Raw genomic sequence first — 23,328 nt, 5'->3', positions numbered from 1 at the left:
GACTCTATTCTTCTTCTTCTTCTTCTTCTCCTCCTCCTCTCTCTCTCTCCATCCATCCATCCATCCACACACATAGGAGAATGACATGTAACACAATAATACAGAATTAAGCCAGCATTGTATCCACCATTCGATTCAATAGACATTTGAAATAAGCATCAATATTTGCAAGGCAATGCCAGATAACACTTGCTCCTACAAATAAGCATTCACACCATGAATTTAAATTCATGACATATTTATTCCTAAAGTGACAGATAGCACTTGCTCCTACAAACACACATTCACATAGGTTCTTGAGAGATTAAAACAATGCAGAATTTAAGGCACAACCAATAGAGGAGTTTCCCAAACCAAGCAAGGGCTTCACTTCTTAAGTTGCTTCATGAGCCACCTCTCCCTCCTTTTCTTTGGAAGTGCCATCAAAGAATCAAACTTGCGAGCATCAAAAGTGAGAATATCATACAGATCAAGCTCAGTATCTTCATCAAGTCATATCTCTTGTAGTGCAACAAGAACTTCCTTTGACGTAGGGCCTTTTGGCCCATCATCTTTCAGTGATGCAGCGAACATATCCGGCTTTTTAGACCACACTGAAGTGAAAGAATCTTCAGACTGCTGCCTCTTTAAACTTCCTGAGGTTGATGTTGAACCAGGCTCCTTAGTGCTACCGTCCTCTTTGGCCATTTCTTTGGAGCTCTCATTCGCAGTCCTTGCAGCCTCCCTATTGGCATGATCTTTGCAATACACCAGACTTATGGAATCCTAAAATTGGACAACCTTGTGCCTATATCCAATAGCATTCTTGCTTTTCTGTAGGAGGTCAAAAATCCAAAGTTACTCAAGATAGATTACTCTCCCTTCTCCATATCAAACACAAGATCAAAGAAAATGATGGCAGCATACAAAATTACTTATGAGCCCATATCAAAGTCATGCAGAAGACCATACCAACTAGCATGCAAATTAGTTGTTTAGGAAATCTGAAAAAATTGGTGCAGAATACCCTGCTAGCTAGCTACCAAGCTTTTTAAAAACAAGAAAATCTTGTTGTCTACACTATTTTTCCTATGATTATGTGGCTCAGATTGTCTCACACCCTATGTTGAATAAATTAACAGTAGAAAAGCAATGACATGACCAGTAAATACCCTTATACTCTACAATAGATGCTAAGTCTACATTTGCACAAAAATTGCTGAGTAAAAAACAGAGTGTTTCTAAAATTTACCGCGACATAGTCCTCCCAAATAGCTTCACTGTCGACTGATAGCTTATTTTTGTTCCAATTCCGACCAAATCCACTAGTGCCTAGCATGCCACTTATGCCAGAGTAGTGCTTATCAAATGTCTTGCACCGTGAACCATGTTATCTTTTGTGACATCGACCCCACATTTCTCCATGTCTTTCTTATCTTCCTTCTTATCTCCTCCTCACTTGACTTGTGTTAGAAACCAAATTTAAGTCATCACCCGACATCTAGAACACATATACATAAAAGAAATGCTTTATTAATATGAAAAGAGTGCAGCTAGTAACTAGACTAACAAGAGCTGGTGCTGCCAGAGTGCCAGGTGCTAGCTAGTGGCCTAGTGCCCTTTTGATACCCAGAAAGCAATAGCAAAATTATGAACAGCAAGGAAAAATAAACAATTGAACAACGAGGAAAACAAACAATGTATCAGCATCACATCCTATAAAGTCAACGCTATTGTCTGACAAGTGAAACTACTGAAATTTCTGAACTGGGGCTCAAACTATTGGTACAACTGAATTTTTTGAACTGACGATCACGTTAAGCAATGAATCTGGTAATTTCTATAATCAAGCCATTTTTATCATCTGTCAAAACACTACTATATCCCATGAGGCACCATAAATACTATAAATTGTTTCCATACACTGCTTATCTATGGCATATTTTAGGTTATTCCTAACCGAACAAAGCTACCAATTCCTCAAGCAGAAGTGCACACTTGACTAAAATAAGGTCCCAAGAAAACAAGTATATGCAACAGCTATTTAATAGTGGCAGTGTGCATCATGCAGTCAAGATTAGAATGCTTCGGTGGCTAAAATAACTTGGCACATAATTGGTACTTGGTTGACAATGATTTTCCTAAAGTATTATGACAATGATTTTTCTGAAGTATTATGACTTAAGTTCAATCATGTAAAAGAAAAAGAAAACTCGTGACAGGGGCAGGTTCAGAGTGATCTACTTGTAGAATGATTGGAAAGAGATGTATCCAGCGATCTTCACTGGGGAACCACACGATACCAAGTCTCTTTCACTGCTAGCACAAAAGAACCACACGGACCCTGAAGCGGTTGTCCCAGTTCGCGATTTGCAACCCATGGAATCCCCTACCCAATGAAACAATACCCCGCAAAAATTCCATGAAAACCTCACAGATTGATAGGGGGACACTTATTCAGGCCCTGGGGCCGGGCCTACGAAATCTTTTGAGCTACATTATGTATTTTCTATCCTCTTGAAGTGAAACTACATAGATGACTGAAAAGCTTTTGAGGTTCTCATCACAGTTGATCTCCTTTTTGTTTGCTGGGTTCTGCAAAACACACATATTGTTGAAGTTCTAATTCTAGAATGGGAAAACCATAGATTTATAGACAGAGTGTGCTTCTGTATTCAGCTTGTTAGGTTAAGCGTAGCTAACGAAATCAACTGAACAAGAAAATTTGAACAGCAATGCAACTTGCTTTGTTATTTGTCATGGATCTCCAATGAAAATATCTACTAAAAAAGCTTACATGTATGAACCTTGTAGTCTTGTACTAGTTGAGTGTCAGCTCATTGCAACGGAAACAAAAATTATACAAGATAGTATCAAGTATATGAAAAAGCTATGAACTTTAGAGTCATGAATTACATTGAAGATGCCAAAAAAATATTGCAATGTCTGGATTATGAGGCTCAGCAGGAATCTTGTAAGCAGCCAATTTTAAGAATAAAAAATGTTCTTGATAAAAACAAAAATGTACACTGCATGAGATTCTAGATCTCGCATATGCCGTAAGGACCTCTCTATAGACGATGTTCCTCATGTATGTCCCATTTTGCTTTGAGCATTTTTTTTGTCATCAGTTGGGATGGCGAGGATCCTGATGTTCGTTCTGCCAGTGGCTCTAGATAGCACAATATATAACTAATTGTGAGAGAACATCGGCTCGGGCAGGTAAATACCGACGTTAGGGATGGTCTACCCATGTGCCTTATTGATTTTCATGGCAAAGTTGAGCCTGACAGGAAACTGCTTCCTTCTAAAATAGAAAGGGAACATCTTATCACTAGAGGGCACATGGGGATCTGAGGCAGAAAACTACTCTTTCTAGCATGCTGTCCCAACACAATCTCTACATTGATGGCATTTCTCTGGAACCCTTGGACCACCAGCCTCGTATACATGATAGTAAGTATTGTGCCCATAAGTAGTGATACTTGCATATCCTTATCATTTGATAATTGAAGTACAAAATACTATCATACATGGATCGAGACACACAAGAGCTCAAAATATCACAAGAATTTTATAAGGGGCATTGAGTATGCTATCTTGAATATCCTAACAGCTATGAAAACAGTCTGTATATAGGAATTCTTAAAGAGGTAAGGTGTTTTTCTCTATTTCAATTATGGAAAAAGAATTTAGAGTTGCAATTGTGCGATGTGAGATCATTTACTGAGCAACACAATGGACAACTACTGCTCCACTCATTTCTTGCCAATGACAATTAATGTTATTGAGGAAAACAAAGAAGACGAACAAATTGTAACGACCAATATTTTCCAAGTTTTTCTTATTTGGTATAATCTGATCTCATGTTATATAATTTACTTGTTTGTGCAGAAAGGGAAATTAATGTTATTATGCATCATTTGGTAGAAAACAGCCCGGGATCAAAGATTCTCAACTGAGGTCACATGGAGATCTCTAGGAATGCTTAATCAACACTTCAGAAAGTACAATAATTGTTCTGCCTTCAACCAAGTCAGTCAAGAAAATGAATCAGAAGCAAAAGGAAGAGATCAATCTTTAAATTTTGAAGGACTATGTACCAACCCTTTCATCTTTGGTTGACCATATGTATTATATGTATGTGAGTATTAGAACTATAATGCATATGGGTAACCCTTTCATCTTTGGTTGACCTAGGTTTCATGGAAGGTGACAAAACTCCCTATGTACGTCGTGATCATAATAAAGGATGAATCATTAAGGCAAATTAAGTAGTTTTATTTGGATATTAATGAAGAACATGAATTACTATGTATTAATAAATGTGTCTTTATTATTGATTACATTAGCTATAGGTATGAGCATATTTATTTTTAATTTTTAATGTATTAAAAAATTATCCATGAAATTAAGGTATATATGAAGCTCCAAATTATTATTTTTAATTAATTAGCAAGCTCCAATATAGAAATTTAGGTATAAACATATTTATTTTCCATTTTTAATGAATTACAATTTTTTATGAAATTGAGTTATATTGAAAACTTTAGGTATGAAATTTAGGTATATAGCAAGTTGAAATGAAAATAAATATATTTTGAAATTAAAATAAATATAAATATTGGCTTGCTGGAGATTAACTTGATGTTAATAAACAATTTCAGTACCAACTACAATGAATATACTTGAGTAGTGTAGCGGGTTTTTTTTATCATACTTGGGGCAGATTATGGGTTCGACCCTCAGCGCGTGCAACACGCACAATTTTTTCTCCCTCCCCCCTCCTGAAGCTGGCAGTGAAAGGGCTTTCACTGCCAGTGGACCTATTAGGTCGGCAATGGAAGGGGTTTCAATGTCAGTAGAAGTAGTGTGCTGGCAGTGAAGGCACCCTTTTCACTACCCATCTACCTATTCAGACGGCAGTGAAGCCCCACTATATAATAAAACGCCGCCTGCTACCTGCCAACACCTGAAATTTTTTTCTTCTCTGATCCCCTTCTTGTGCCCTCCGCCGAATTGCCTCCCGATGCCCCGTCCCCGAGTCTGCCGCCCCATCCCCATCGCCACCTGCCTCCATGCTGTTGTCCCGAGTCCACTGTCCTCGTCCCCGTTGCTGCCTGCCTCCACAACGCCGTCCCTGAGTCCGCCGCCCCGTCCCCGTCACAGCCTGCCTCCACGCCACCATCCCCAAGTCTGTCGCCCCATCCCCATCGCCACCTACCTCCACTCCGCCATCCCCGAGGCCGACTTCCTTCATGCCACCATCCCCGTTGCCACTGCCCCCAAGGCTGCCGTCTCGTCCCTGTCGCCTTCATACCTGAGGCCGCTGTCGACCGTGGAGGAGGACCAAACAAACGCCAGTGGAGACGATGAGGTAATTCATAAGTAGATGTATGCATCTATTGTACATATGATCGTATATGTTCTCAATAATTTTTTCGCTTATCTGTAGATGCCTAATGCTCCGGAGGGTCACGGCAATGATCAATCCCAGAAGTGGCATCATGTCTGAGGTTCCTCGAAGATACCTAGGGGACGATTTGTCATCATGGAAGTCTCAACACCTGTAGAGCCAACTGCACCAGAGAAAGTTTTGGAGTCATACAAGTTAGTTTGTGGGATAGCTGTTAAGGATCACGTGTCCATTAGCTACAGATTGTAAACTGGCAAACGAGATGATCCACACGTGGTTCTAGATTCAATCAAGAGCGACATCTTATGGCCCATCATATTAGGGAAGTTCAAGTTCCTTGAAGAGACATATATGGAAGTAGTTAAGCGTAAGACGCTAATGATCATGGGCCTTTCATTTAAGAATTAGAAGGGAACACTGAACAGAACCTATGTACATAAAGGTAAAATGCCAGATTTTAGCAAGTTGCCGCAACTGCAAGATCAGTCACAAGCCTTTGTGGAGTTAAATTTGCCGGAAGAAGCACATAAGTTGAGTGAGGTGAACAAAGCAAACTCAAAGAAGAACCTTTACCCCCACAAAATTGACAGTCGTGGGTAGGTGAGGAAAGAACAGTAGTGGCAATAAGAGCTAGATGAACTACGAGAGAGAGGTGTCACACCTGAGACGGAGGGCTATGACGAACGATCGACGCGCTTCCTTCGTGGGAGGGATGCTTCTTACTCGACTGATAAAAGCTTATGCTTTACAACCTGCAAAGACCAAAAAGTGACTCAAACTCTTGCAAAAAGGCTTGTGAACACCCACATGTAGTCTACACAAGGCTCTTTCAAGTCTGACAGGGATAGGGATGAGATTACCTTGGCCCTGGGAAATAGGAAGCATGGTGGTTGCACATGAGGTATTGGTGTGATGGGTTGAAAATATGGATTCTCAGACGCCGTCGATAGTTACAAGAGTCGCAAGAGATCCTAAGCAGAGCAAGATAAAGAACGAGAGGCAGAACAAGCAAGATGCAGAAGAGAGCAAGATCGTCCTCCTCGTTGTGGCGACGACGCATCCACATGGGCCTCCTCCTTGAGGACCTCACTGGTGTGGTGCTCGCGTTGCGGTGGGGATGCATCAGCCACACCTCAAGCGAGGTTGGCGCAGATGATGGTCCCCCTCGGCATCGGAGGTGCCATATCGGGTGACGGGGAGGTCATGGATGGCCGCATCGGCTGCCGAGAGGGCCAAGATGGGCCGAATCTGAGCACGCTACCGTGAACACCAGGTGGCAGCCATGGACGCATGGTGAGAGGAGGAGGCGCACCAACGGCAGGGGCATGTTGAGATGTCGCGCTGGGATGGGACACATGGGAGTCAGCGACGTCTTGGTGTGGGCGCGTTGGAGGAGGTGGCGCGGCGGGATGGGCTATGTGAGCGGTGCTAGCACGGTGGAGACGGTCACGTCAGGAGAGGGAGATGAAGAATGCAAGGAGATTTTTCTCCTCCATGGGCCGTGGGAAACCACGCCTGTGAGAGCATGTGGAGCAATCACGTGTGGTTGAATTCTTCACTATCGCCCCATGTTTTTTGGAATAAGCCTATATGACCCCCTCAACTATCTGTGGTGGCCTACTCCACAATCCCACGTAACAAATCAGGTATTGAGTACCCTCACCATTTCAATGCAGTCTAATTGACCCCCTAAGTCGGTTTTCTAGGGCGGTTTCGCCTAGCTCGCGCGTCACGTCACCTCCTCTGCTTATGTGGACGCTGCGTCAAAGAAAGATGGAGATGTATTATTGAGCCTGGTCACTGTTCACAAAAGGTCCCACATGTCAGCTACTCACCCCTTTCCGCTTGATCTGTCGCTCAGAGCTGCGACGTCATGCGGCCGTGGGCGTTTGTGCCCACTGTCACTTCATCGTTGCAGCGCCCGCGTGGGAGAGAGAATGCATGGCCTTATCTCCTCTTCTCCCTCCCCTCTGCTCACTCACTCCCCCACTCTCCACCAAGCACACCGAGCCGAGCTCTTTTCTCCACTACACAGAGTACCGTACCGCCGCCATTCACCATGCGCTGGCCAAATCCGCGAGCTCGAGCATAGATCAACCTCGGTCAGACCCCAAGGAGCGCAGAGGGGGTTCGCTAGAAGCTCCTCCGACCATTTTCCACTTGCTTCCCTGCCGAATTGAGGCGCACATGTCTTCTTCTTCTCCGTCAGTGAGCTCTTCCACGGCCTCACCGTGGACCCCAACTGTCGAGCTCCTTCGTCCATTTCCGCTGCACGGTGAGCTCCTCAACGTCTCACCCTAGCTTCCGTGTGCGATGGATTCTCTCCAGCTCGACGTTGGCCCAGACCTCTGTGGGAACCGAGCACAGCTATTCCTCGGTCCATTGGTGAAGAGTGCGCTGGTGGCGAGCCGACTGCCAAACAGTACGTGAAAAAGATAGAGGGGAACATTGTGTTGCTCACCAAGGCTTTGGTTGGGGCGGCAAGTCTGCAGAGGGGTGGCGCATCGGCGAAGCCGATGAGGTGGTCTCTGGACTTGGAAAAGACAGCGACGCGGATGTCAAATCGCTCGGGAAAAGACCAGATCCGCGTGGGAGAATGTCAGTGAAGCTTCATGCGGCCTCCCACAGTGCTTCTCTCCGGTCTGGCTCAGAGGATCTTGTCACACCCAGTTTTATAAAGGGACAAAACCATATGTAAATCATATGTATGTCAGGATCAAGTTTCATACATGCAACGACTTCATTAGTGTATCACACACCGTCCATAACCTCATTGTTGTCAACATAGTGTGATACACTGATGAAGTCACTGCATGTATGAAACTTGATTCTGGTATACATGTGGTTTACATCTGGTTTTTATCCCTTTATAAAATCGGGTGTGACAGGTCTGGTCCTTCCTCTTTGGTTTCCGTTCGACGCTTGGTGGTCTTGTCCGATGGCGGCTCAATCTCCATGTGCTACTCTCTCTCTCTCTCTCTGCGGCAAAGGAGATGCATGGGAGGGGGGGAGAGGAGGAGGATAAGAGTGGTCGGTGCTTGGGCACCACAAGCGACTGGCTATCTCCGGTGGCCATGCTGCGTAAGGCTTCTGCTCGGTTGAACGGGAGAGAGAGGACGCTGACTATGGGGCTGACATGGCAGCCACATAGGCAGAGAAAGTGACGTGGTGTGCGAGCTAGGTGAAACCACCCTAGAAAATTGGCTCAGAGAGTTAATTAGACGGTATTAAAAAAAAAGAATGCTAAATACCTAATTTGTTAAGTAGGGGTGTGGAGTAGACGACCTACGATAGTTGGAGTCCTATAGACTTATTCCCACGTTTTTTTATGGCCCGATTAGCTACACCGTGGGATCTAACGGCTGTGAAGACACAAAGCAGTAGAAAGCAGCAGTACAGGACACGTGTACTCGTAGAGCCGGGGAGAGGTGCAGGTGCAGGACACGTGTGCTCAGTAAAGGAGAATGATTAGTGGTACCCTTTGATTTTCCTCGTAGCAATCTTGTATTTATCTCCTTTATTTCAATACAAGATTAGCAGGTTTCCAGCTGTTTCTACAAAAGTCGTTTTTCATTGTTAGTTAAAATGCAGTGCAGCTTTCCTTTTACTGTAATATCTTAACAACAATTATTTGTGATTTATAATTTATACGCACACAAATCCCTAAAATTTGAATAAGGGAGGGTTCTAACTCAGCAGTGTTGAAATAATTGGTCTCAGTTGCTTTTAGTTTAAATTGAAAAGATACTACGTGAAAAATAGACAAATGAAATACGAAATTAGTGACAGATCGTAACATGATCTGTCACTGATGATAATAATGATAGGTTATATTTGTGACCCGTTACTAATGACGATTCATCGGTGATGGGTCATCGTAGTTAATCATTAGTGACGGACTAAGTTATGACCCGTCACTAATGATGACTTATCGGTGACGGGTCATCATAAGCCAAAAATTAGTGATGAGTCAAGTTATACCCCGTCACTAATGATCAAATTATCAGTGATAGGTTATCGTAGACCAGTTATTAGTGACGGTTAAATTGTGACTCGTCACTAGTAACAGTATTCATAAATATTTGGCTCATATTTTTATTCATTCCTGTTCTTAAAAAAATACAAATCTTATCACTCATCACAATGGTTATCCTTCGAATAGATAGTCAACCGTGATCACATGTCCATAACCTCATTGTTGTCAACACATAGCCATTAAGCTATTAATCGGTCTCAATGTGGTTGTAGCTGCAGCATTATCCCATCAACACAAAAGAAGAATAAAAAGAAATATAACTTATTAGGTCAAATCTAATATAAGGTAAGCAGTACCTCCCCAACTGCATCAGCATTATCCAAGGCAAATATCATGGCCTCCTTTATTTGGCTCCTGATCTTTAACGTCAATGCTCGTAGTATGTCCTCAAATTCAAAATCCTATGAGTCGATCAATGTATGCTCCACTTCAACACATTGAAAAGGGGAACAACAAATTAATCTTTTAACAGGACAACCATTTATGTTATATCAAAAACAATTTATGTTATATTTTTCTCAAATTTGATGTAAGAGGTGGCAGCTATCGACATAAATGTGCGTTATGAAAACGGTGCAAAAACTTCAGAGGACAAGAACTCAATCTTCCATGCCGAATTTGGTCTAAAAAAATTTGCTGAACCCGACAAACTAGGGGAGAAACGGATGTAACTTTTTTCTATAGATGTCCGTAGAGTAAAACAATATCAAAATCAGAATTCATATGCAAAAGTTATATCTGTTTTATTAAAGACGCTATGGGTCACCTATCAAATGATCTAAGAGAAAGAAGTGGTAGTCACCGTGAATCCGATTCTAAAACAGTTAAACTCATTTAAAAGAATGAATTGATGTAATTGCACCATTTGGACTTTGATAACTGGCAATTTAAGAATTGAGGAATGTGAACATTAATGACGGGTCAAGATTATAACCTGTCAATATTTATTCATGAGTGATAGGTCACGGTTCTGATTCGTCACTCATAACCTTCGGTAAAGATTTTGACCAGTCACTATTTAGTCATGAGTGACGGGTCATAGATCTAATCCGTCACTCATGACCTTCGGTAAAGAAAGTTAAAAGGATAAAATATTCGATTTCTATCATAACTATGTAATAGGTGAGGTGATAAGGTGACTACACGTATAAGGGGAGGTCTTGGGTTCGATTCCCACAGAATATAGTCTATAAAAACAGTGTGAAAAACAGCAAGTGAACCGTGGTGAGTAGCTATGGACCTGCGTTAGGATGACTCGGGTGAAAAAATATTAATGACGGGTTAAGACTACGATATGTTATTTATGATAAGTTATAAATGATAGGTTATGATTATAATCCATCACTTATGATCTATCATTAGTAATCACATAAGTGATGGGTGGTAACTTGTCACTAAATGACTTCATATTTGAATTGTTCGTATCAATATTGGATGAAAGTTATTTATGTAGCTACAATACACATATTCAATTCCAGCACAAAATCTTTGCTACGTTTCTTGGTTCCTCCCTCTAGGATGATGTAGATCCATGTCTACTTTATTTTCGGCGGATTAGAGTTTTGCACCATTTCTTGAAGGTAATCAGCCGTGGACCCTACATGAAAGTTGTGCTGATTCCACCAGTACGTGCATTGAATAGTCACCCAATATGGCCCCCATGCTTCTGTCAACCGATTCTAGTTGAGGCGGTTCTTGCGCAGTTGCCCTATTTGCAAGATTCAAGAATAAACAAAAATCTTGTCCCCTTGGCAATTAATCAGGAGGCTGGGTTAGCTGAACAATAATTATATCAATTCAACACAAAATAATAAGAAAATATTATACAAATTTTGTATCTATCATCTATGCATATTGTTATTGGCGGAATTTGTACAAATCCTCTAAGGACTTGCATGCACATACCACCAGATTTTGTATGGCAGACGATCGTCTGGCACTGCATCTTTCAACTGGCCATGGCCGGCAGTGGTGGGATGTGTTTTGAAATTTTCATTTCACACTTCGAACTGTTTTAGAAGTTGTTGTAACCACTATGTTGTTTAGAATTAATTCAATAAAATAAGATTCACATCGAATGCATTTTGATTTCCTTTTGAAAAATGCAAGGATTTAAATGTGTTATTTCAACAATTCAAATATATTATTTTAATAAATCCACACATAAATTGTTGAATTAGTTTCAACAGATTGTTGAATCAAGTCTTTTAAAATCACACGAATAATTTAGCATTCCCCATAAATTCCATAGGTGGAGGGAGCCGACGAGAGTTTGACTTCATTTCACACCAAAAAAATCTTCAAAGTAGACCGTGTAGTGGAGAGGTGCCTGTAAAAAAACAAATAGAGCGATATGGTCCAAGTAGACACCAAATTTTAACTTATTCCTTCTCTAATTTGTTGGTACCTACTCTTCAATGTACACCCCAAGGAGGAGGATCAGGTACCTCCAAAGCATTTCCACAACTTTCGCCTACATGAGACAACAATGAGGTTCTTAGACAGCGTTAGTTGCATGATCTATCTATGACCTCACCTTGATGTCAGTATATGCCTTTTTGAGATCTCTATTGCAACATAATGAACAATACTAATATAGTGAGCAATTACATAGTAATGAACTAGTATTTTGTGGTATATTGATAATTCATACCATCACATAACTAGTAAGGGTATTTATGAACAATACCATCAACATAATGAACAATACTAATATAACTAGTTCATACCATCAACATAATGAACAATACTAATATAGCTTACCTTAACTACTCTAATAATCATTACGTTAATGTCCCTATTTTCTGAAATGTTCTTAAAATATTTCATAGGTATTAAAATCACTACACTATTACAACTGTTATATTATTTCATGATCTGACATGTGTCCACATGTATATATATCAGCCAACCTTCGTCGCTACGGTTGGCTATCTTTGTGCTTTCCTTTGATCTTGCTCCCTTTGGGTCCTATGCTTTGCCTTATGTGGTCATTCGCTTCCAGGACCCGACACATGTCCACATGTATATATATCAGCCAACCCTTTGTCGCTACGGTTGGCTATCTTTGGGCTTTCCTTCGGTCTTGCTCCCTTGGGTCCTATACTTTGCCTTATGTGGTCATTCGCTCTCCGATTATTCTTTGCTTGTTGTTTATGTCTTCGGCACAGACATGGGGCCTTCAGGTCTTCACCCCTTTGTCAAGTAACTCTTCAGCCTCTTTTGTTGCCTCCGATGGATTCTCAGGTCCTTCAACGTGTCTTTCAAGACCTTTGGTTCTCATATTTATCATTGGCTTTCTCTTCGACTCTGTCTCTATAAGACTACCTCCAAAATCACTTTAATGTTATCACTACCAATTCTTATCTGAAATCGACTCGAGGTTGATCGAGGTTGCCCAACAATATCGCCTCCTTTCTGATCATCATTCGCTTCAACCGCTAGCAAAGCGCATGGTGCGATCAAAACAGATTTTTTTATCACTTGAGAACAGTGCTTACATAGTTCCATGCATATAATTAGAAGTAAGAATAAAAGAAGAGGATACTTTTTCAAAAGTTAAAATGTCCTAAAACTCTAAAGGAGCTCTTCCTATACGGTAATCCTTCCGTTCAAGAATATAATATAAAATATATTTTGCTTTGAAAAATCAAACTTTATAAGTTTTTGATAGGTAATTAGTTAACTTATATGCATGTTTAGTATAAAAAATATTTCAATAGATCTGTATTTTAAAGAACATTTAATACAATTTTGATTTTATAGTAATTGATAATATATTATAAAAATAACAGTCAAAATTTTATTTTTATAATTTTTTCAAAATAAAATACGTCTTCAAGAATTGGAGGAGGAGTAATTTGATGCTATATTTCCATTTGATTCTCCCCTAATCCCTACCGAACGAAACCAGCCATCGCCTTCCCCCCTGCTGGAGTCGTCTTCGTCTTCGGTATTCCCCAGCAGATCTCCCCGCCTTCCTCCCTCCCCCGATCAGATCTCTACCTGTCCCCGAGCTCCGAGCCCTGAATCCCTAGCGCCGCCGCAAGGTCGGGCCGCGCCGCACAGCCATGGGCATCGTGTTCACGCGGCTCTTCTCGTCGGTCTTTGGCAACCGCGAGGCCCGCATCCTCGTCCTCGGCCTCGACAATGCTGGCAAGACCACCATACTCTGTAAGCGCAACCCGCCCATTTCCGCTTTCCCTTCCCGAGTCTCCGAGGGTCCGACCCGGATCTGCGGTTTGGTTCCCGATTCTGATCCGTGAGTATGGTTCTGCTTCCGCAGATCGGCTGCAGATGGGTGAGGTCGTCTCCACGATCCCAAGTGAGTTACGGTTCTGATTTACCAACTTGCTTGTGCATTTCTCTTGTGAGGCTGGGTTTGGTGGATTTGATGTGATGGCGTGTGGGTGCCTTGCTGCAGCGATCGGGTTCAACGTTGAGACGGTGCAGTACAACAACATCAAGTTCCAAGTCTGGGATCTCGGTGAGTCGCTCGGATCTCGTCGCTCTCTTTTGCGTTCGAGTTGATGATCAACTGTTTAGATATCCATGAGCAAATTACAAGTACGGTTTCAAACTAAAACCTAGAGTAGCATTGTGGTGGCTGGGCAATTGAAAGTGAGCATGATTGACCTGTCTAGTGCTGATTCTGCAAAGGATAGTTGAAATGTCACCTCTTTCTGTCTGCTGGATCGAATCATAAGGGGATTTTGTTCAACTAGTGTGTGCTCATGTCTGTGCGCAAGTAGTTGTTTCCATCTAATACTGTGCCTTGCAGTTTAGCTGAACCTGCAAATTTGGGCCCCACCAATGACCAATGGATCCATGCACAGCTTCTCCCGCTTCCTGGCCTCCATCTGTGTTACCCAAGTTAGCACAGTTATCTTTATGTTGAAGTGAAACAAGATCAACCTTGTAGATACAACTTTGCCCTTCATGTCGGCACATATTGTGTTAGGGTTTAAGGACCCATTGATGTTTTTGTCTGATATATCTACTGCATCATTTATCCTATATAGGGTTTGCTTTCTGGGGAGATAGGGTGTTCAAATCAAATTGAAGCAAGATTAATGTTCTAGACTATGCCGGGCATGCATGTTGGCGCATTTTGTGTTAGGGGTTTAATGAGCCTTTATTGTTAAGTTCTTGTCTGATATATGACTCAATATCTCTCATCACTTATCCTATGTGGGGTTTGTTTCCTGGGGAGGTAAGGTGTTCAAAGTGGATATGCTACAGTGCATACTTACCTCAGTTTTTTTGGAACAAAAAAACAAAATAAGCACTGGGCTTGACCCGTCCAATTTTTGGAGCTCTTGACTTTGCATAATTGAGGAAAACAATGAAACCTAACTAGCTTGGCTTGATACTTTGATGTTTGAAACATTTGTATGGTTCTAGTCTTGTATTAAATTGGGATCCAGTCACTATCCTTATAATCTAGTGGTCTTTTGTGAATGAAGAAGAAATTTCTTGTGTCACCACCATTTAACACTACATATAATCACTTAGCTGTGTTTCAATTTATGCTTGATGTAAGATTTTGCACACAATTTGCCATGAGAAATACCCTCTTGACTGAATTTTAGCCAACAGCATGCTTGCGCTATGAATAGGCTGGATAACATGCAAAGCGTTGTTGATTTACCACAGAAATTTATCACCTTCTTTTTACCACGACAACATTTTGGATACTGCACTGGGCAATGTGCATTGTATTTTCTATACCAAATTTAGTGGAAAGCTGGAGAAATATTATACTTGGAAACACTTGGTTAATTGAGTTTTTATCCACATGCAAGCATATTTTCCCATGTTTCATGCATTGTACAGTTGTAATGCTTTTTTACTTCTAGTGCCATCACTTTATTCTTGCTGCTATTTGTGTTATTTTCTGGTCGTTTAAAATATCTATCTTTGAGTTTTTTTTTTGAGGTCAATATCTATCTTTGAGTATTAACACCTACTTTCTTCTCGACAGGAGGTCAAACAAGCATCAGGTACCCACTCTTTATCACTATTAAACTCTTGACAGTCACTCATGACGTGAATGTTCTATTCATTTATTTAGTCCTTGATAAAAACAACCTTCTAACAGAAGTATTACATTACTAATTTTTCATTTTGATTATCTGTAAGTAATTGGTGCAAAAGATAGCCTGATTATACCCTGTCACTTCAGTTTCCACAAGCTAAATCATGAGGCTGTAAGAACAGTATTTTTAATAAAAATTAAGGTTTTTAAGATAGAATCCTAAAGGTTTTTAGAAGCTAAAAATGTAATTCCTAATTCCTACTCTAGTTTTTGGCATGGAAGCCTGGCCTGGGGTTTTACTACTATATGATAGTACATGTGGGTTTCATGTATAAGATAGTACATTGTGGGTTTTCCTACTCTACTTTATTATTGTTTTATCATCATCTTTTTTTAGTTGGATCTTGTGGGTTTCATCTCTAGCCTACCCCAACTTGCTTGGGACTAAGGCTTTGTTGTTGTTGTTGTATGATAGTACATTGTGGTTGTCTTGGATGTAATGTTTTTAGGTCAATTCTTGTGACATGATATGGACAGTCAGACAGTGATCCCAAGAGTTGTTAGGGTTTGGCCTTGGGTCATATATAATTCGGTGGTACAACATTCATAATATAATTATGTATAGTGGTGTTGATAGGCGATGAATTATTAACTAGTCCAAATGAAGCTGATCTGATCAATCTTCAAAATGTGGTCTAGTTGAATTCCGTAACCAAATTGTAGAATTAGCTCTGAAATGTGAACAAGATTTGATATTTTATACACTGAAACTCTCCATGCACGTCTGGATTCCTAACTAATATCATCCTCAGTTACTGCTAATTTGTTTTTGTACTCTTTTCCATGCATATTTTAAAAAAACTCCAGGGGAGTACAAGTATTGTAATAGTTTAGTATAAGTACTGTAACAGTTTATTTATCTTTTTCACTTCTGAGTGTTGGAAGAAGTGTTTAAGGCATGGCATGAATTCTCTTGAAGCTTGAGACGCTTCCTGGTTTTCAACCAGTTAGGATTTTCATTGCCAATCCTGCATCATTATAATATCAGAACTAGGAACCATTTTTTTTTTGGCATGATGCATTTAATTTTCTGTTAACGAACTAATGTATTTAAATTTCCATTAATGTGTTTATCATGAGTGCATTTTTAGGCCATACTGGAGGTGCTACTTTCCAAACACCCAAGCTATCATATATGTTGTTGATTCAAGCGATACAGATAGACTTGTAACGGCAAAAGAAGAATTCCATGCCATCCTTGAGGTAATGTCCTGCAGTGCATGAGGGCCTCTCATTTATGAAATACTTTTCCTGGCTTTGTGTGAAGGAAATTCAATAATTCTAGCCATTTTCTGAGAGGAAATTTTAAAATATATCTTAACATATATCACTAATGAATATAATGATCATTCATGCTGATTGCATACTGTAGCATGTGACTTGTTTCTTATATTCAATGAATAAGTTGATGACAGCCATATGTATGTGTATTTTATGCAATGCATCTCAAGGCGGTGAATAAATTTGCTGAACGTTGGAAGATTGTCTGGACATTTTGTTACTTGCAAACTGAACCTGCCTTTTGTAGGTTATGAACTCAACTGCTCCACTGTAAATAACAAGGATCTTTTGAGCATCCATTCATAAAAAAACAACAAAAGGAAATAAAGCAATTAATGTGTGTGGTTTTGGTTGTACTGCTTGATACAGTAGCGCTTAACATCATTTCATTTTTAGAATATTCTACTTAACTCTGATCACTTGTTTATGCATTCTGAAGCTCATATTGACCTGTTAGAAGATTATTTGGTCATTTTGTGATTTGCAAACTGAACCTGCTTTTAGTAGCTTAATTCTGAATTCAACAGCTCTGTTGTAAATAACAAGTATCTTTTCTGCATCCATTCACAAGACAACAATAGAAGCAAATAAAGCAATTCATGCCATTATGCCGGTGACATTGGTTATGCTGCTTGATATAGTACCACTTAACATCATTTTGTTTTTAGAATATTTACTTTTAATTTTGAACACTTGTTTGTGCATTCTGGAGCCCACACTTGATTTATTTGTAATTTTGATATTTTGGAACTCGAAATATTATAGTGTTAGCAGGCCATTTAAGCTGTACTAATTGAATATCTTAATGATTTTTACGATCTTAATGTTTTTTATGACAAGATTAGTATGTACGAGTTGCCCTTCAATTTGTTACACTTGCTGATTGGATGCATGCCTTTACCTGGCAGGAGGATGAGCTAAAAGGTGCAGTCGTCCTTGTATATGCAAATAAACAGGTAAGAAAATATACATTTTAAATTTCTTGCACTGTTGTGAATTTGGTCGTTTTCATGATTATAAAAAATGTGTTGTATGTATATATTTCTTTGCATATGATAACATGAATGTTGACGCAGTCCCCAGCACTGTTATGCATACAAAATGTTACTAGCTATTTTTTACTTGTTCATAAAATGTACTTTTCTTTTTGTAATAAAATAATGCCCTGCTCCACTATAAGTTTATATGAGGTGTACCTATAATATTTGTTTCAAAGGTTTTGGGCATCTTCATAGTTACACGTTGGAGCAATTGGTTGATCCATGTAATCTGCACTCTTATCAAATTGTTTAAATAGGATTTATTCTATAGCTGCTGCGTGTACCACTCAACATGTGTACTGATATTTCCAGTAGACATTTGCCATAGTTTACTGTATCTCGTGTGGTTTTTCGCATTTTGTTTCACATGTTGGTTGTTTTTATGCAGGATCTTCCAGGTGCACTCGATGATGCTGCCATAACAGAGTCATTAGAACTCCACAAGATCAAGAGCCGCCAATGGGCCATTTTTAAAACATCTGCCATAAAAGGAGAGGGACTTTTTGAAGGTTTGGACTGGTAAGTCTAAGTTGTGTGAAATTTTCCTTTCGTAAATGAAATTTCTGCTCGATAATCTGGTAAGATATGACTACATGTCTTTAATAAGTCATTTATATTAACATATAATATAAGTCTTCCCACGTTTTAAGTACTGGCTGTTCTGTCCACATCCTATGATCAAACTACAGTTCTGTATAATAATTCTAAAATCATGCCTATGCATTTACTTCATGATTGGGACACATGGAGACATCATTAGCGGAAGCAACTAAATCTGGTTGGTTATAATTGCAGGCTCAGTAACGCACTTAAATCTGGAAGCAGCTAATGTAGGAGCCTCCATGCCATGAATCTTTGCTGGATGGTAAAGAACAGAGCCCGTGCTATCCATTCCCTCGCAAGTCAGCGCGGCAATCTCATTCTCTTTGTTTTAACTCCAGAAGTTTTACACCATCAATTATCTGTAAAGTGCTTGCTAAAGTTTTCGGTTACAACATTAGATGTACCTTCGAATTGATATCAAGAATAGGTCTGTAGAAAATGATGAGCAAACTTTCGGGACTCGACATACGTGTCTTTCCCAGTAAATCCCATGGATTGTGACATTATTTCCAATGATTAGACGCCCCACATTTCTACCTTGTCTTGAGCACCTTTTACTACCACAAAACTCCATCAATGAGACGATGACAGGAAGATTATTACAAAACTTTATAATATTGTTTCAAACCCAATTGGATGCCCGAGGTTACTAATTTGTGAAAACTCTATTGGAAAATTGAAATGTAATTCACAAATAATCTAGATTCTCCGTATCTATCCAAAATCCAGTCCTGTCCTTGTCGTCACCTCTGTACTTTGATCTTACCTTCTAACCTTTTCTACTTCCTCTGTTCTCAATACCACTTTGATAAAACCACACACACCTAAGAAATCAGGTATGATAACTGAAGTGAGGCAGATGGCTCTAAACATAATTCAAAATGTTATCTAAACGAGTATTTTTGGGAGTTGGGTTGTGAGTGAAAAGTATTTGCGAACATTTTTTAAAAGTAGTACTTGAGAATGGAGTGAGCAGGTGTTTTCATGATTGCTCCTGCCAGGGAAAGATTTCCAGGTAGACCCGGGCAGGCTGCTCAAAGCCTCAAAAGGTCAAACCAACCGCCTGAAGAGACAAACAGATCTGTGAATTGACGTCATCAGGGACGTCATCTGACAACAAAGGTTCTTGTGCTGAACGGCAAGTCTGCTTGTAGTTTTGTACCACAAACGACTGTTCAATGGTTGTCTCACATTAAACACACTACTTAATTGACAAGTCTACATCATGTCTATTTTTTATTGCACAGAACATAATAAAAGAAGAATAAAAAATTAGTTTAATCAATTTTAGATATCTTAACATTTATTTATGAATTTATCAATATTTAACATATTTATTTAATTATAGAGAAAACAGTGGTACTTTTATGCATGTACATAATATTAACATATGGACGATAGTAATACGAACCTAACTAAATTTGTTTCATTTTTTGAGTTTTAGATATTTTCCTATGCATTTTAGATTATTTTAACCAATTTATCAATATAACTATTATTACTTTCACTATTTTTCTAGAATTTCAAAAAAAATATGATATGTACACGTATATGCATATATATATATATATACACACATATATATGTATATTTATACATATACATATAAATATCTATATATACGTATGTAACCCATATGAATAATAGCAACAGTAATTTGAACTGGAATCGCTTTAAATATTAGCCCTTTAATATATGTAATAAATGTCACCCACACTAAGATACGTGTTGTGCCAACAGGACACTTGTTGTGCCGACAGTTCGTCGCATTTGCGGCGAAAATCGACAAAGCACGACGCCTGTGTACGGATTTCACAATTAGACACGGCATTTGCTTCAATATACTAGTACTAGAGCGACGCTGTATTTTTAAGGGATCGTTCGGAAGAGGGGAATTGCTCTAGAAATTACTTGGATCCAGTTTAGGTCTGAACTTGATTCTAACGCTTTGAATCTAAAGCTCCCTATCCAGATAGATCCTAAGAACTATGTCATAGAACACACTATAACCCATGTCAATTTTTATACCTTTTTTATTTAGCTATATTAAAAATTTGATGGAAAGACGCACTTGATAAGAGCCACTGGTGCAAAATACTCCCTCCAGTCCTAACTATTTAACGTTTTAATTAAGATCTCATTAAAATTTTAAAACTTTAACCTTCAATAGCTTTCAAAATATATAGTTTGAAAATATAAAAATTATATGTGTAAATTTATCTTAAAAAATATTTTCATAATATTGCATTTTTATTAAATATTATAATTATATTTTAATAAAAAATAGTGATCAAAATTGTACGTTGTATATTAAAATAAAAAACTTTATGTATTTTTGACTGAAGGAGCAGTACTATTGCTACTCCGATGGCCGAAATGAAAGCTGAAGACGACAAAGACTTGGCCGCGATTAATGCCGAAAGGGGCCGCGATTAAAGACAAGTCCCGTTTCTTTGGAAGGCCGGAAGGTTCTGGAATCATGAGCAGGAATGCAGGATAAGGCAAGGACAACAACCTGCATGGACATCCGAGTCCTTTTCAAGCGGAAGCTGAGAGTGCATTTCTTCGTGGAGGTCATCATTTGACTCGGTTGGAGTATATGGCATGATAGAAATGTGATCTCAACTTCTACCTAAGTTCCCCCTTGCAAAGCAAAATTCAAGCACGAATTCACAATGGTTATCCATCATGGGAAAGTAAAATATCTCCAAGAAATCAAAGAATAGCTAGATTCTCTTTTGTAATTTTGTTCCTTTTTATGTAATTACTTTTGCTCTTATATTAATATATTATAATCCTGTTCTCTCAACAAAATGACAACAACCTGCTACTCTAAATGGAGTAGCTAGAAAAAAAAAACTCAAGTGCCCTGGGAGTAGGGGTAAAAATGGCTCGGATAGTTTCCAATCGATCCTCGTCGAAATCAGAAATATATAGTTTTCTTTGGAATCGACATCAGATATTTTTAGCTTAGAATCGTCATTGGATATTTTTTTTGAGTCGACATTGGAATCGGCATAGCAGTTTCCGACGGAATCAACATCGAATATACGGACTAGCTGAGTTCGGATATCATCTGAAACCCAGGGCTAAAAAAAACATTCTAATGCTAAACAAATTCAAAATATTACTGAAATAATCATGAAAAATTCTAAAAAAAATATATGTTGTAGAGGATCCTATAATCTATCTTAAAAAAATTCAACTCCAAATATGATTTGTACAATGAGAAATAAAAAAGATAAATTTCATTATACACAGTCTGTGTACAATGAAATTTGTCTTTTTTATTTTTTATTGTACATATCATATATTTTATCTGATTTTTTTTAGTCTAAATCATAGTATCCTCTACATCACTAAAATTGTTCAGAATTTTTTATGATAATTTTGATAGTATTTTGAATTTTGAGAGTAAGAGAAAGAAGTATTTCTTTTTTTTTAGATATGTCGTCTGTTAAAAGGGCAACATGTTTACTTTTTTAAACAGAATTTTTCTATCTTAATCATTAGCCACCGTACAGGACGCCAATTAAGGGTATGTACATGGTTGTCTGCCGGTTCTTACAACGGTGGCGTTGGAGAGCTATCCATACAGTGGCAGACTCGTCTGAAGAAGACCATCGCTTCCATTTGTGTATATATTATCTTTAGTCTTTTACTAATTTTGTGAGTTTACGATAAACTAAATTTAAATATGTGTACTAAGTTTAAGTATTATGTGTCTATGTGAACTTATATCAAATATAATGTGTGAACTTGTGAAGTTGTGATGAACTAAATTATGTTATTTTTTATCCAAGTGACCAAGTGTATAAACTATATTATATCAACTATTACTTAGTAACTTTCTAGTATAATATGTTCTTTGTTTTTTTTTTTGGTTTTACATATAATTTGAGTAGTTTTTCATATCCGATAAATATTCGCCGATCATATTTGTTTTCAATCCATATTTATTTTGTATTTGTTTATGACATTATCCGTGATCATATTCATATCCGAACGATCTGTATTTGAATGTTTCCAGCAAAAAATATAGTTTTATATACAGTAGAGCCTTTCGACCAATTTCAAACTGTTTTCATCCCTACCCAGTACCATGAATAGATACGGCGGCGAAGCAATGAATAATATAAAAGGGTGCTCGAGCATGCAAATCAAAGCGAACTCAGTGCAAGCATGCTAAAGTTATATCTGTCCGTCCCCGTCGCGCCAAGTCGTTTCTGTTACTTTTGTTAGTAAAACTTGACAGCGCTGGCCACCCGCTGCCGCCGCCTTGACAATATGAGCCACCCGCTTGGGCCAGCGATGGCGTATCAGTTGGAGTGCACGACATGGGTGTGTTTGTTGATGGCGGATCCAATAATGTTGGGGTCAGTTGCATGTTGGAAAATGCGATGGTTATTGTGCGATTATCACGGTTACCGAGTTTGTCGGTCGGCATCGATTTATAATACGAACGGTTTTTAAATTTAAATTAAAAAAAATAAGAAAATCAAAATCGAAAATAAAAAAACCTAAAAAACCAAAGATAATTCTGAGACATTCTGTGATTTTTATTCAAAAATAATATCGTTTGCATCATATTCTATAGGGAGGAAGTTCGAAAAAAAAGTTGAAGCGCGCAACTTATTTGTTAACTCATGTTAAAGAAAAGTTTAACATGCAAATATATATTTTTCTTGTGTAGAACATATCTTAAGAGGATCTTTAAAATTAATTTCACTTCATTTAGAGTTTTATTAATCTCTCAATAATTTTTATAAAGTTCACAAGCATAAAGTGAACATGTTAAGAAACATCACTGTAATTAACTTTATCATGTCTAACATTATTTTTTTCCTACATAAATCATAGTATAAGGAAACTAGTA

General features: G+C 38.7%; 2 protein-coding genes and 1 pseudogene across 2 annotated transcripts; 2 read left to right on the top strand and 1 right to left on the bottom strand.

Moving 5' to 3' along the window:
• Positions 1–366: 366 nt before the first annotated feature.
• LOC133898517 (uncharacterized) lies at positions 367–1,404 on the bottom strand (annotated as a pseudogene).
• A 3,604-nt stretch (positions 1,405–5,008) lies between these two features.
• Positions 5,009–5,494, top strand: LOC133898516 (uncharacterized). Its single transcript, XM_062339240.1, has 2 exons — positions 5,009–5,356; positions 5,435–5,494. Exons 1-2 carry the CDS (start codon positions 5,009–5,011, stop codon positions 5,492–5,494), a joined length of 408 nt encoding a protein of 135 aa, XP_062195224.1.
• Positions 5,495–13,309: 7,815 nt separating this feature from the next.
• LOC133898912 (ADP-ribosylation factor 3) lies at positions 13,310–18,988 on the top strand. The gene is made up of 8 exons (XM_062339721.1): positions 13,310–13,604; positions 13,717–13,755; positions 13,855–13,917; positions 15,415–15,433; positions 16,620–16,731; positions 17,718–17,765; positions 18,238–18,368; positions 18,645–18,988. Exons 1-8 carry the CDS (start codon positions 13,502–13,504, stop codon positions 18,676–18,678), a joined length of 549 nt encoding a protein of 182 aa, XP_062195705.1. The 5' UTR covers positions 13,310–13,501; the 3' UTR covers positions 18,679–18,988.
• The last annotated feature ends 4,340 nt before the right edge of the window (positions 18,989–23,328 follow it).

The sequence above is a fragment of the Phragmites australis genome, chromosome 18 (assembly GCF_958298935.1).
Source record: "Phragmites australis chromosome 18, lpPhrAust1.1, whole genome shotgun sequence".
In the NCBI taxonomy this organism is placed as follows: Eukaryota; Viridiplantae; Streptophyta; class Magnoliopsida; order Poales; family Poaceae; genus Phragmites; species Phragmites australis.
Note: the sequence above shows the minus strand (reverse complement) of the source record. Positions and strands in the feature narration are given on the sequence as shown.